Source organism: Delphinus delphis, chromosome 5 (genome assembly GCF_949987515.2).
Source record: "Delphinus delphis chromosome 5, mDelDel1.2, whole genome shotgun sequence".
In the NCBI taxonomy this organism is placed as follows: Eukaryota; Metazoa; Chordata; class Mammalia; order Artiodactyla; family Delphinidae; genus Delphinus; species Delphinus delphis.
Window position 1 is genome coordinate 94,821,806 of NC_082687.1, and position 14,547 is coordinate 94,836,352.

Here is a 14,547-nt window from a genome sequence, read left to right on the forward strand (position 1 = left end):
CATGAGTGAGGGTTCTCCAAAGAAATAGAACCAATAAGAATGTGTTTGCGTCTGTGTGTGTGTGTCTGTGTGTATGAGAGAGAGAGAGAGATTTATTATAAGAAACTGGCTCACATGATTGTGGAGACTGGCAAGTCCAAAATCTGCAGGGTAGGCGGGCAGTCTGGAGATCCAGGGAAGAGTTGAAGTTTGAGTCCAGTGGAAGTTTGCCGGCAGAATTCCCTCTCCTTTGGGGGAGGTCAGTCTTTTTCTTAAGGCCTTCAACTGATTGGATGAGACCCTCCCATACTATGGACGGCAATCTGCTTTACTGAAAATCAACTGATAAACCCCGTCCAAAAAAAATACCTTCACAAAAACATCTAGAATAGTGTTTGACCAATATCTGGGTACCATGGCCTAACCAAGTTGACACGTAAAATTAACTGTCACAGTACCACTCAGGAAAACCTAACACAAAACATCTGGGTTTATCCAACAGCTGCATTAGAGCAATATTCTAACCCCACTGGGTATTCACATACTTCCAAGCCCCCTTTGTAAATTCATACCTTGTGTTTCCTCCTCATTACTGACTTATCCTGGAATGCCCTTCTCCAGCCTTGCTTCCTTTACCACTGGAAAAAGTCTCCTCATCTTTCAAAGTTCAGATCAACTGTCAACTCTGAGATACTTTAATACCACATCCTATCCTGAAACATTAATTCCTTCTCAGGTCCTTTCTCCATGTGCTGTTATAACACTGATCACATTGCCTTGCAATTGCTCGTACACCAAACGTCAGATCAGCAAAGGGGTTAAAAATGTAAACTCTGGCTCCAGACTTCCGTCCATTTAATTCCTGACCTCAGCAAGTTATCCAACTGCTTTATGCCTTAGTTTCTTCATCTATGAAATGGGACTAAAGTAGTACTATACCAACAGAGTTGTAGTGAGGACCTAATGACTTACTATATGTAAAACTTTTAGAACTGCATGTAGTAACCACTCCAAAGAATGGTAGTTATTTTCATTCTTACTGTTATTGTTTCTCTCTGATTCCTGTGTCGTGTGGAAAGACTAGGTGTTTCTGGAGGCCAGGGACATTATCATATTCCTTTTTGCATTCCTCCTAATATTGTGCGGGATATACCAAGGGTCTATAGACATTTCTTGGAGTGTACAGTACCTTATACGTGTAGGGTGCTCTACAATATACAAAGGCTGGCAACGTTATCACCCATTTAAACCTCATTACAACCTTGCAAGGTCGTTAATACCCCCATTTTACAGATGAAGAAACTGAGAAGTAGATATTAAATGAATTGTCCAGTGTCACACACGGCTGGCAAGTGGCAGAGTGTCTAACTCCAAGGTCAGTGAGAAAGAAGTGCAGGGATGCCAGAAATTCGGAAAGTTTTCTTTTCTGGCCCAGGTAACTACCCTTCCCCCTTCCACTTCCTTCTTCTTACTGCCAAAACGAAGACATTCAAGTCTGTGCAAGCTGGAAAAAAGAAAAAGGAGGTTTCCATTCTCCTAAGAACTGATTTCAGGAGAAGGTTATTAATACAAGATATCCTCGGCCGTGACCGTGGCCTCTTCTATCTTGGTCTTAATCTCCGGGAGGGGAATCTGACTGATGGCCACCACAACCAGGTTAGTGGCGTGGGCTGAGGCGCTGGCCACGCAGATCCAGAACGACTCTTCATACTCCTCCTCCACCACCACAAAGCGGAAGAGTTTCTCCTGGAAGTTGGCGATTCGTTCTGTCAGGTCGTGAAATTTTACCGCGGCCATGAAGCTGGCGATGGCCAAGGCCACGACTCCTCCTGAAACCCAGAAAGGACACCCTCATGCTCAGCTCTTTTCCTTGCAATTCAACCACTAGGTGTGAGGTGGCTTTTCTGTGGCACAGGCAACAAACTTGCGGTGTAAAACACGCTTAGGGCAACACAAATTTTAAAATGCTTTTAAAAGCAGCAGATAATCCACTCTGTGAGGGGCGAGAGGTCTGAGAATAAGCTTCCTATCAGATCTACTTTGAGCCTCGACTCTGCCACTTTTTCCCTTACCCACGGCGGGGCAGGGTGTGTGTGTGCACATGTGGATAAGCTCAGTCTCTAAGTATTTCAGCCTGTATATGTAGACCTTGAGGCTTCTGAGGGAAGAGACAAGAGCATCGTACTGGGCAGATTGGGGGATCAGAACGGAGGGCTAGACTGTTCTCTCCTCCTCAGTTATCCTCTTTCCAAGCTTAATGATAAGAGGAGATAAGAGAAGGAGGAAAGGAAAGGAGAAAGGAGAAAACTGGAAGATTCCAAACTTCATGCCCTTCCCTACCTATTGCTTCAGACTTTGGCCTTCCGGGTTCCCTCTGTTTCTCTTTCTCTCTCCATCTTTCTCTCTCTCTTTCTCTCTACTTCTCTCCTGCCCTGATTTTAATTAATATTTAAAAAACACATTTATTATGCCCTTTGTTTAGACTATTACTTCTTATTGAAGAAAATTTGGATGCCAGAGAAAATCACAAAGATGAAAAGACAAATATGCTCTTTTCCTAAAAGCCAAATATAAACACTTTGAACATTTTAGTATATTTCTTTACATTTCCATCTCTTTAATAAAATTTGTATTATGGTACTCTTACTGCTTTACACTTGATTTACTTCCCTTACTTGAATATTTTTCCATGTTGTTAAATATTCTGTTAAAGCACCACTTTAAACTTTGTATGATGTTTTATACGAGCGACACACCTAATTATTTTAAGTTTAATTGTGACCTAATTTCTGGATATCTAGATTGCTTCCAATTTTTTGATAGTATAAAGTGCTGCAGGAAACTCCTTTTAATATACATTTTTGTGCTCTTTTCCTGTTATTTCCTTAGCATAAATTAATGTTTGGAATTGTTTAATCAAAGGATACTCGTATTTTTATGCCTTTTGAGAGTAAAGTTTTTCAATTTGCGTTTTTTAAAATACTCTTGTCAATAGAGCTTGAGAGTACTGTCTCTCTGAGGAAGGGAATTGACAAAGATAAGCATTTATTTCAAAAGCGGCATTGAGCACTTTCTACATGCCAACCACTGTGAGCATTCAGGCAGAGATAAACAAGTCTACATGGGAGTGAGCCACGTTTATAAGAAATTCTACAGGATGGCCACAGTCTGCAAACATAGGCCAATATGTAATAATTGATTTACTGACATTACATTCCAATGCATGATAAAACAACATTACTTGTTTCTATACTTTATGGTCATTCTGTATAAAGTAAAAGGTAGTGAGGGGTTACTGCCATCGGGATATCTTGACCATTTGACCTGGGTTTTCTGAAATCATTCTTGGGATTTTGTTACTTTCATTACAGGTGATTTTTTCAGTGCTGAACTAAATGTGAATTAATTTCTGTATATCAGATACTCTCCCAAATCAACACACACACACACACACACACACACATACATTCACACACAACTTTTGTCTTGGAAAATAGGTCACGGTGGTCATAGACGATTAAAGAAAGGACAAAAGGCTTGGACTCAGTTATACCTGGGTTGGAATCCTGCCTCTGTTACTCATCGTTGTGTGACTTTGGGTGTATCTTTTTTTTTTTTTTTGGCGGTACGCAGGCCTATCACTGTTGTGGCCTCTCCCGTTGCGGAGCACAGGCTCTGGATGCGCGGGCCCAGCAGCCATGGCTCACGGGCCCAGCCGCTCCGCGGCATGTGGGATCTTCCCAGACCGGGGCGCGAACCTGTGTCCCCGGCATCGGCAGGCGGACTCTGAACCACTGCGCCACCAGGGAAGCCCTGGGTGCATCTTTTAACTTCTCTGAGCTTCAGGTTCTTCACCTGTAAATATGGGTCTAATAATACCGCCTCATAGAGAGGTTGTGAGGTTTACACAAAATAAGGCATGTAAGCCCCCCAGGTCCCTTCTCTTCTGTCCTTTGTGAGGTTCCTTCAGAATCACAGCAGCAGTCCCACATCCTCACTCATCCCATGGTCCCCTCTTCTTCACCCACAGCTCTCTGTCTTCTCTCTTCTCTCATCCCGACCTCTCTTCGCTGCTCTAAGTCCTCAGCCACTCATGCACGCTAATACTTCAGTTCTTTATGATGACAGAGATTCTTCAACTTTTAGTAAAAAGGATATTCATGCCCATCAAGGAAGTAACAGACCCAGGGAAGTGAAGGCTGAGGTGGGGCATTTTAATTCCTTCATGCCTTCTGCCCACCTACTTGGAACTCAGCCTCCTGATGGCATGGACAGGAATCTGTCTCCCCAGGGGCCTTCCTTACCTGCGAGAACGTTCCATAGACAGATACCCCCGGGGCCGTTGACTGCCCGGTACGGAACCTGGATCATGTTGAGAATGGCAAAGCCCATGCTGACCAGAGCCAGCGCCAAGGCCAGGAAGAGGAGAAACAGAATTGTCACGTGGAGGCCTGCATTGAGCTCCTTCACCAGGTGTGGGAAGACTGGGGAGAGAAGACACAGCCAAGATGTCAGCCTCAGAGCTTGGCTCCAGTTCGTACGTCCCAGGCTTGCTTACCATGAAGGCTTTAGCAGAGGGGAGTGAGGGCAAGGCAGCAAGTGCTGGGTTTTCAAAAAGCAGGAGACTTCCTGAGATGAATTCATGGCCCCCAGATTTACCACTTATCAGTTGGCCAACAATCTTCGCTTCCTTGGGGTGGCTGCAAAATCAGAATGTGCCCCAGCTGGGCGTTTAAGTTGCATCGGCCTCGCAGCTCTGGGATCTGGTGTGAGCTAATCCGTACAAGCTCCAGATGGTGTTGCTTTAGCAAAGGAGGCTGGCAAGAGAATCAGTCAAAGAAGGCTGATCGATCACAAAGTTTTCATCTGGGTCAGAGAGTAGCCTTCATTAAATCAGAAAGGTAGAAGCGGTCTCAGGTATATCATGAAGAGTATAGAGGGGTGTAGCAAAGTGAAGCCTAGATCTGGCATCCAAAGTTCCAGGTTCAAATCCCAGCTTTGCTGATTTGCCACAATTATAAAATATTTAGGATCATCTAAACCCTACTTCTCCTACCCATCTTACAATATTGAGGGGGTCAAGTGAAGGGCATAGGAATAATCATAGTGCCCACTTTGTGGGCACTAATGCAAAGCTAGGAGCATCATTTTGGATTCCCCATAATGATTCAGTAAGATAGACATTAATTCCCTGTGTATAATGGACATGTAATTCTCATGTTGCACTTTATTAGAATATTAATTTGCCATATTAATGTGGCAGGATAATTTAGTGAAATATTAATTTGGATTTGTCTTCTCTATATTTCTCTCTATGTGAAGATTACATGATATATCATAGTAGAGTGTTTAAATATTGTCTAGGAAAGAGTCCGTTCTCAAAAATGGCAACTGTGGTTGTTATTTTACCCTCTGACTTGGGAAAAGTCATGTGACTTCTCAAGCCTCAGTTTCCTCATCAGTATAACGTGGATAGTAATAGTTGCATAGGAGTTGAGTGTAATCAACATTTACCGAGTACAGTCAGGGGCCAAGCCCTTTCCGTCTGTTATCTCATCCAATCCTTGTGACAAGGATATGAAGTAGATTTTATTAAACGCCCTTACCCACAGGCTTGGAGACACCAAGTTCCTTGTCTTTGGGCAAGGTGATCCTGAACTCTATCCAGGACCAAAGTCCTATATATCACATGGTATATAGAGTTCAGAGTCACTGATTTCAGTTATTGTAAATGAATGATTTAAAATGATGAAAGCTAAAAAACTCCTGGGGAAAACCCCTTCCTCTGCAACTACTCCAAAGTTTCTACTGAATACCTCCTGGTCAAATCTGGGTCCATCTTGTGAATTCCAACCTCCCTCCTTAATTACTTGATACAACTGACCAGCCCGTCTGTGGCCCCAGTTGGGAGCCAGGACTCAAAGCTTTCCGGGTTCCACTCACTCCCTGACCCCGTCCCGCTCTGGCTCCTTTGCTGGCTCACCTGCCCATTTTTATTCATAGAAGGCTGGTGTCTCCCAAGCCTGAGAACAAGAATTTTTGTCCTTCTTCCTTTGAAGTGTCCTTTCCACTCAGAAGTGTCCAGACACTCCACAGTTATGTCTTCAGTTCTGATCTAGCTTTCTTTCCAGTTCTGTATTTCCATGTATATTTATCTCTATGTGGTTATCTCATCAGCATCAGAAACTTTACCCCAGAAAATGAACTCCTTCCCGTGGGATTTTTTTCTGTAGGACTTCTCTCTTCCATTTCTTGTCCTTACATTTCAGTGTCCTTTAGATTTTTTTTTTTCATTGCAAACTCACAGCACTTTTTCATTCCAAACATGGTAGCTTATGCCTGATTACCTAATTGTTTCATAATCCTGTTTCATGCCATGCAGCCCTTAGGACACATAACCAGCATAATAATCCTCACCAAACACTTAAAATAGAAAATCATCACCTGTGTGATTGGCAAAGATCAAAAGGTTTGCTAATACACCATGTTAATGAAGGTGTAGGGAAGGAGGCAGTTGTCAAAACTTGTAGGGATATTAGTTCATACAATGTCCTTAGAGAGCAATTTGGCAACATCTATCCCAGCAATTTCATTTCTAGGAAAAGCACTCCCATGTGTGCTCAAAGCTGTATATATCGGATATTCATTACAGTAGCAAAAGATTGGAGAAAAAACCAAATCACGAGTCAATAGGAGATTGAATAAATTAAAGCACGGTCACACAAAGCAACTTATAAAAAGAATTAATCATATCCATATAATGACATGAACCCATCTCCAGGTGTGATTTAATAAAAAAAATTGAGAAATAACCATATTATGATGATGGGGCGAGGGGATTTGGGGCATATGGAGTGATACGGAGAGGGATGGTGAAAGAATACCCAATCCTTAGCTTCCGCAGTAGGAAATGTATTGACTATATTAAAAAAAAAAACAAATCTTTACTGATAAAGGGCTGAATCTCATTCAGCCTCCACAATCATGGGCCACACTCCAAGGCTCTAGATCTCCCAGTTAATTGAGATCTTATTATTTTTTACATATGTCATTATTCAGAAATTCAAATCTTCCCTCACGAGTTTTCATGCATCAGTTCCTTCTATTAATAAATTCTTTAAGGGGTGACTCTACTGTTGCTCTTGTCACACAAGTGCTATCCCAGGAGACCTGTTGCCTGCTTGCCTTTCATATTTATACCCAGTTTCCAAAAGCTTGAGACACGTCTGACTTAAGGATTACATTTAAGTTTCCAGCTTGAAATCCATGACCATGAGAGGATACGATCCATGGTGACAAGTGACAATAGCTACACATATTGAGCGCAGACTGTGTGCCAGCACATATACACTTTCTTTCACTGCTCACGGCAACCTTCCCTCACGCCTACAGATGCGTAAGTTAGAGTCTTAGAAATGAGAAGTTAAATAGCTTAGTCAGGTCACCCAGCCAGGAAGTGCTGGCTTCAGGATTTTGCCGCAGATAACTTGGATAAGCAAAGATTTAAAAGTTTAATCCTAGTACAGCAGGAGGTCTAGAGGTCTTATTTGGGATTTGAATATATAGTCTTATGGTGTACATATGAAAGCTAACCCACTTGAATCCCAGAAGTGATTAATCATCCTGTCAGCAACTCAAATTAGATAACTATCTAATTATTAAGTAATTTGTTTGCTCCCTACTCCAGAGACGTCCAGCAGTCCCTTTTGCCCCAGCAAGGCAAAAATTAATTTTAAAAAAGAAATAATTGATAAATTGGATTTCACAATGAAAAAATTCTGCCCTGTGAAAGACAATGTCAAAAAAATGACAACACAGCCACCGCAATGGGAGAAAAGAGTTGCAAAAGACACATCTGAGAAAGGGCTGTTATCTAAAACGGACAATGGTAAGAAAAGCCTGAGATCTGAAGTCAGATCCAGGTCTGGCTGTTGACGGAATGCTTGGGGGTGGGAGATGAGGGGGGAACCAGTGAATTAAAAATGATCAAGCACCACATCAGGTGCTTTTACAGAAATTATTTCATTTATTGATTTCTCTGACCCCCAATTTCCTCATCAGTAAAATGGGCATAAATAAAATCTCTCCTCTAGCGCAGAGTGGGTTGGAGGAAATGAACAAAGAGGTGACAGCTTGAGACATTAATGTGTTACTGCCCAGTGCTCATTTACTGCCTTTCTCTTTCCCAGATGGAAAGCTTCTGGAGGGCAGACACTCCTCTGTTTAGTTTATCCCTGTTTTCCTAAAAGCGCCAGGCCCATAAATACAGTACGGCTGAATAGGTGAACACTGCTGAATTAGCGTTTGTCCCTTTCTTTCCCCAGCCGCTCAAACTGCTAGATTGATTTGTTTTTATTTCAGAAAGTCTGGCTATAAAAAAGGATCTTAATTAGGATTATGCTGTATAGTTCTCTGCTCTTCTCCATGATTGGTTTGGAAATTGACTCTCTTGGGTGATTCTAGGGGAGACCCCTATGAAGGTGCGAATTGAGGCTGTTTGTCCACGAGACCCAATCGAACTTTCCTACTCCAGTTTACAAAGCACTTTCACAACCCCCTTCTCTGCTGATGTGCACATGGGCCCTGGGAGCAGGGATTTTTTTTTTTTTCTTTCTTCGGAACAACAGTGACAGTAGCAGGAAAATCCTGATTCCAACTTGGGGTTTGGGGGCTCTGATACACCCCATAGCTGCCTCACACAAGTAGGTGGTACTGGCTCTAGGAGCTGTACATCTAAAGGTAGAGAGACTCACCTCTGAGGCTAGAGAATGTGGTAACAGACGCGGTATCCCTGGGTGGCATTGGTGTAAAACCAGCCAAAGCCAGGAGGAACCTGGCCCCAGCTCCCGGTGCAAGTTTTCAAAAAGAATCACATCATGGTTATACACCCTCCTCTGGGACCCCACCCAGGGCAGCCAGAAATAAAACTTTCCTGAGTATTATCCTGCTCAGAAATAATATTAAAAAGTCCTTTATGATTCTTACACAGTTCTGATGTTTCAGAGAGCAGACCACGTTAGATGAACCCAGGGGGCTTTTTCCCATAGTCACCCCTCTGAGAAGGAAGAGGGAGGAGGGAAAGGAACACGTACTGAGTGCCTCCAGGGGGCAAACAGTAAGTGCTCATTTGCTTAGCTTATGGCTTCCAGGGCTAGAGGTAGTTTGCATTTCTGTGAGCTGGGATGGCAGGGGTTTAATTAGCATCACAGTGGAAGGGCCCAGTCTTGTCTTGCCCTCCTTTGAACTCCTCCTTCTGCAAAGCCTGTCTCTGCTTCAGCTGCTTCTCCAGAAACAGTGCTTGTGCTTGGTGACCTCCTTAATTATCCTAGGCCCACCATCTGCCACTCCACACCCTCTGTCATGGGTTGCATTCTGTACCCAGCCTCAAAAAATGGGTTGAAGTCCTAACCGCCAACATCTCAGGATACGACCTTATTGGGAAATAGGGTCTTTACAGAAGTAATCAAGTGGAAATGAGGTCATTAGGGTGAGCCCTATTCCAGTAAGACTAGTGTCCTTATAAAAAAGGGGAAATTAGACTAGTGTCCTTATAAAAAAGGGGAAATTTGGACACAGAGACAGTCATGCACAGAGGGAAGACCATGTGAAGAGGCTTAGGGAGAATGCCATGTGTAGAGTGGAGTAATGTTGTCACAAGCCAAGGAATGTCTGGGGCTACCAGAAACTGGAAGAGGCAAGGAAGACTCCTCCTAGAGGTTTCAGAGGGAGAACGGCCCTGTCAAGAACCTGATTTTGGATTTCTAACCTCTAGAACTGTGAGAGAATAAATTTCTGTTATTTAAGCCACCCCGTTTGTGGTACTTTGTTATGGCAGCCCTAGGGGACTAACACACCCTCCCAAATGACCCCTCAGTCGTTTCTGACAGGAGCCATCCACCTGCATCCTCCCATCCTAGAGAATTCACATCCATCCACCACCTCCCCAACATCCAGAACTTGCTGAATTCTGGGAGAACAGTAAAGACTACTAGGGTAACACGCCGCCTTGGGAAAGTTGCCAGTCACAGATTCCCGAGGGAACAACACACAATGGAGGGTGGGAACTTTAGGGTAAGACCGACCAGGGTTGGAGACTGGCTCTGGCACTCAAGGCTCTGTGACCTTGATCAAGTTGCTTAACCTCTCTGAGCCTCATTCTTCTATCTGGCAGGTTTGTGGAAGATTAGTATAGCATAGGTCACATGTCTGGCATCTTGTACGTGAACATTCAGTATAAATGAGTTTAAAAGTACTTTATCGATATTCATTCAACCAATGTTTTTGAATGTGTGCCAGGCACTGTTCTAGGGGCTTGGGATCATCAATGGACAAGATCCTTGCCCTAATGGCGCTATATACCAAAGGGGTGGAGACATAATAAATAATAAACATAACAGATAAATAAATGATCTAGTGTGTAAGAAGGTGGTTATGATGGTAACGTGGTGTATCATGCTATATAATTACATAATTATATGGGCTATTTTTATTATGTTCCCTGAGCACTGGCTTGCTTATTAAAGTCTCTGGAGTATTGAATCTATTGCTCCCTTGTTCAAGCTTTGGAACTTCCTCCATGAGGTTTGTTAATTTCAATTCCCTAAAACTTACACAGTACTATATATAAAGTAATCAACAAGGACATACTGCATAGCACAGGGAACTTTACTCAATACTCTGTAATAACCTATATGGGAAAAGAATCTGAAAAAGAATGGATATTTGTATATGTATAACTGAATCACTTTGCTGTATACCTGAAACTAACACAACATTGGAAATCAACTATACTCCAATATAAAATAAAAATTAAAAAACCCCCTATTATCTACAATTGTTTTAAAAATTGTGCCATTTCCCCCTTTTTGTGTGTGTATTTGCGGGGTTTTTTAAAAAATTTATTTGTATTTGGCTGTGTTGGGTCTTCGTTTCTGTGCGCGGGCTTTCTCTAGTTGCGGCGAGTGGGAGCCACTTCTCATTGCGGTGCGCGGGCCTCTCACTGTCGCGGCCTCTCTTGTCACGGAGCACAGGCTCCAGATGCGCATGCTCAGTAGTTGTGGCTCACGGACCTAGTTGCTCTGCGGCATGTGGGATCCTCCCAGACCAGGGCTCGAACCTGTGTCCCCTGCACTGGCAGGCAGATTCTCAACCACTGCACCACCAGGGAAGCCCAATGTATTTGTGGTTTTGAAACAACCTCAAACTTCAGAAAAATTGCAAGAATGGTACAAAGAAATTTTTTTTTTTCTTCTGAACGATTTGAGGGTAAATTGCCCCTCCAACCCTGGCACTTCAGGGTCAATTTCCTCAAAAAGGACCTTGTCTTTCACAACCACGATACAACTATCAAAATCAGTAGGTTAACACTGGCATATGACTGCTGTTTAATCCTGACACCCCATTCAAGTTCCACCAATTGTCCCAGTGACATCCTTTATAGTAAACTGACCCAGCTCAGAACCAAGTACTGCATACGGCTGTCATCATCCCCTTTTAGCAGGTCCTATTTCTTTGTTTTATTTATTTCTTTATGTTAAGTGTGTTTTCAGCTTTTTATGTTATGTTTTTAACAGAGCTTTTCAATATCCCTGGTCCAATTTAATTTCTGGGTAAATATAAATATTCCCAGCGATATTTTTTCTTGCTATACATAACAAATATATATATCCTTCATGTGTATAAATGATGCCAATTTGTATCGTTATATTTGTCAATGGTTCCAGCTCTCTGTCTTTATACGTTTAATAAGATACCCTGGTCAGGATTCTAAAAACTACAGTTATGAAATATAGAAATTATATAATGAATAAATCCCTTATCCCCTTGCATTTGCATTATGTTGATTAATTATGATTTTGTAGGATACTGTTCTCACCAGCAATCTAATTGTATGAGTCTAAAGATGTGCAGAATATTGCCTTTTTTGTTTCAGTTTTTCCTTCCCAGAAGATCCTTCATAAGCTGGTCTTGGATTCCTGCTCTATCTACCTGCTGAGCAGCTCTGCTGTGACGCTGGATGGCCGCCCGCCTACGTCAGTACCCGCTCACGTTCATGGACAGCAGCCTTGCCCGAGGTCTCCTTGCCAGGAAATATCCGGGTTGAGCTTTGAACCCAGATAGTCTGATTCCAGAGCCCAGGCGCACAGCCCTTTTGCTTTTTCGCAGACTCTGAAGCGTTTATATAAATAGAAGAGGAAGGGTCATTTCAGCGGGTCGTCTACACCCTCAGGCCACACTGGCTGAGCATACCCAAGTCCTGTGACCTGGGTCTAAAGTTTTCCGCTGGGTGACCTCAGGCAAGTTTTTAACCTCTCCAAGCCTCAGTGGAGTCCTCTGCAAACTGGGAATGTTAATAATTCCTTCTTTATAAATTTGTTATAAGGCTTAAAAGAAACAAACCATGTAAAGCACTTAGTAGAATGTCTGAACACGTAAGCACTCAATATTTTTAGTGATTATTCATAGAGGTAAACTACAAAGATATACAAATCCCTATTTCTAATGTTTCCATAAGCCTCCACAGAAATAAAAGGTCTCTTTCGGGTGCTGAACAAGAGTAAGTCCATGGCTTACTGTGGATTAAGTCATTATGCCTTAGACTGCAGTGGCACTTGAATTTCGCATTCAGACACAAGCATCCTTACGAATATTTAAAAATAAGTGTTCTAAAGCAGGTTTCGTGCCCCCCAGTATACTCACTCGTGAATTGGGACTGGCGGCCCCCAAGCCCGCATTGCCGCACCTTACAACCGCGGAAGAGTCCGTAGTAAATGTCCCCAATGAATTGGACCAGCTCTGGATCTGTGGCATTGACAAGATCAACTCCAGTCTGACAAAGGATTTTCCCACTCAGCCAGTGGGGCAACGCCAGGGCAACGATGATCAGGATAAAGGAGGAGAGGCTGAGTAAAGATGCCAGCCCATACCACGTCTTTTTGAACCATCCAGGCATCCTGGTGGGTGCAGGTCATGCCCCAGGTGTCTGAGCAACAGCGGGGGTCCTTGACATCTTCCAGACACTCGGCAATCCCCTGCTCTAGGGTCAGCTCTTCCAAACACACTGTTTCAAGATTTCAGGTCCATCTCCTGGCCCTCCCTCAGCGCCTGCCTCCACAGCCCATGTTTACTACAACTGCACTGGAAGTCTCTACAGAGACGTCTTCACCTGACTGGAGTGTAGAGGAGTGTGTTACCGAAGGAAGTAACCCTATATCCCCCACTAGACTAAGGTTTCAGCAGAGGGCTTAATTGTTCCTCGTTTCAAGTATTTGAATAACCCTGGTGTGGACCTCTTAATGGCAAGGAAGTTATTAGCAGGCGTAACCAGGTAGATCTGACTATAAAGAGATGCTAACCAGTCTCAAAAAATGCATACAGTAGAAGGAAAACAAAGATGGAATGATTAGCCCTTGAACATTGCCAACAATGCACCGTATCAAATGTTGATCTCTTTGATGCATGCCCTGGCATTTCTTTCTCTAAAATGTCACTGCTGTCAGAATCCCTAGAAGTGTTATTAATACCACAAAATGACCTCTGTTCTCAAGCCTTTTAATTGAAATGTGTAAACAAGGCTTTATGATTCTTAAATTTATCACTGGGTGAATCTGCTGCGGGTAAAATTGCAGCCTGAGTCAGAGTTAATTTGTGACTGTTGGGGAAACCTGGACCCCAACACGTACAGCCCCCCTTTATCTCCACCCTTCCCCCCTGCACCCACCTGTTGTGTCACCTGAAACGGGAAAGGAAAGTGTTTTTCTAATGTGTTAGCAAATAATAATCTCCCATCACCCTGCTGGGGTCTTTGTCTCTCCTAAGAGTGAAGATCTGTCCTTTTCTTTTGATTTACTGGCACAAGGAATGAAATATTCCACGATTTCTACCTTATACTGTGGCTTTAAAAATTTAACTTTTAGTCTATTGCTGAATGTCAACTTCACATCATGTGAGACTGGTAACAGTCATTGTCAGTAGCTTTGGGGGCAAAGTGGGGCAGAAGTGGCAGTGAAATTCCTTATTTGGTCACAGAGCTCTGGAGGGAGTTCAGGAGGTTGCCCTGTTAACCAACAGGACTTCTGGGAATCTCACTTGGAGAGCACAGAGGGGCAGAGAGACATGGTGATGGAAATAGTTTTCTTCCCTCTAATGGGGGTTCACTTCTGTGGTCTCTCCGCAATGAAAATAAAGAGTGTCTCCACAGCTTGTGCGGTGTACAAAGGCTCTTACCGTATGCTTGCTCACCCCTGATGGTGCGGCAACCCTTTGTGGTAGGCAGGGGATGTGCTATTCCAGACATTTCTCTCCTGAGAAAACTGGATGTCAGGGTTGGGGCTGGAGATCAGGTCTTTGAAATGCAACAGCTGTCTTCATCACAATAACCTTGACATCGCAAATGTTTTTCTGGTAATGAACAACAAAATACTTATAAAAGTCTTACGAGAGTGCTTGGCACATTAGTAAGTGACCAATAACATTCGTTATCCTTATTGTAACATGAAGCACGCTTTGAGAAGGCAGGCCATGTGTAATACCTTTGCATCCTATCTCTGCCCCAAATGATGGACCTAT

The 14,547-nt window shown here is 43.1% G+C and overlaps 1 protein-coding gene across 1 annotated transcript; it reads right to left on the reverse strand.

Moving 5' to 3' along the window:
• Positions 1-1,542: 1,542 nt before the first annotated feature.
• CLRN2 (clarin 2) lies at positions 1,543-12,931 on the reverse strand. The gene is made up of 3 exons (XM_060011784.1): positions 12,679-12,931; positions 4,284-4,463; positions 1,543-1,808 (listed from the first exon to the last, which is right to left on the reverse strand). Exons 1-3 carry the CDS (start codon positions 12,929-12,931, stop codon positions 1,543-1,545), a joined length of 699 nt encoding a protein of 232 aa, XP_059867767.1.
• Positions 12,932-14,547: the final 1,616 nt, after the last annotated feature.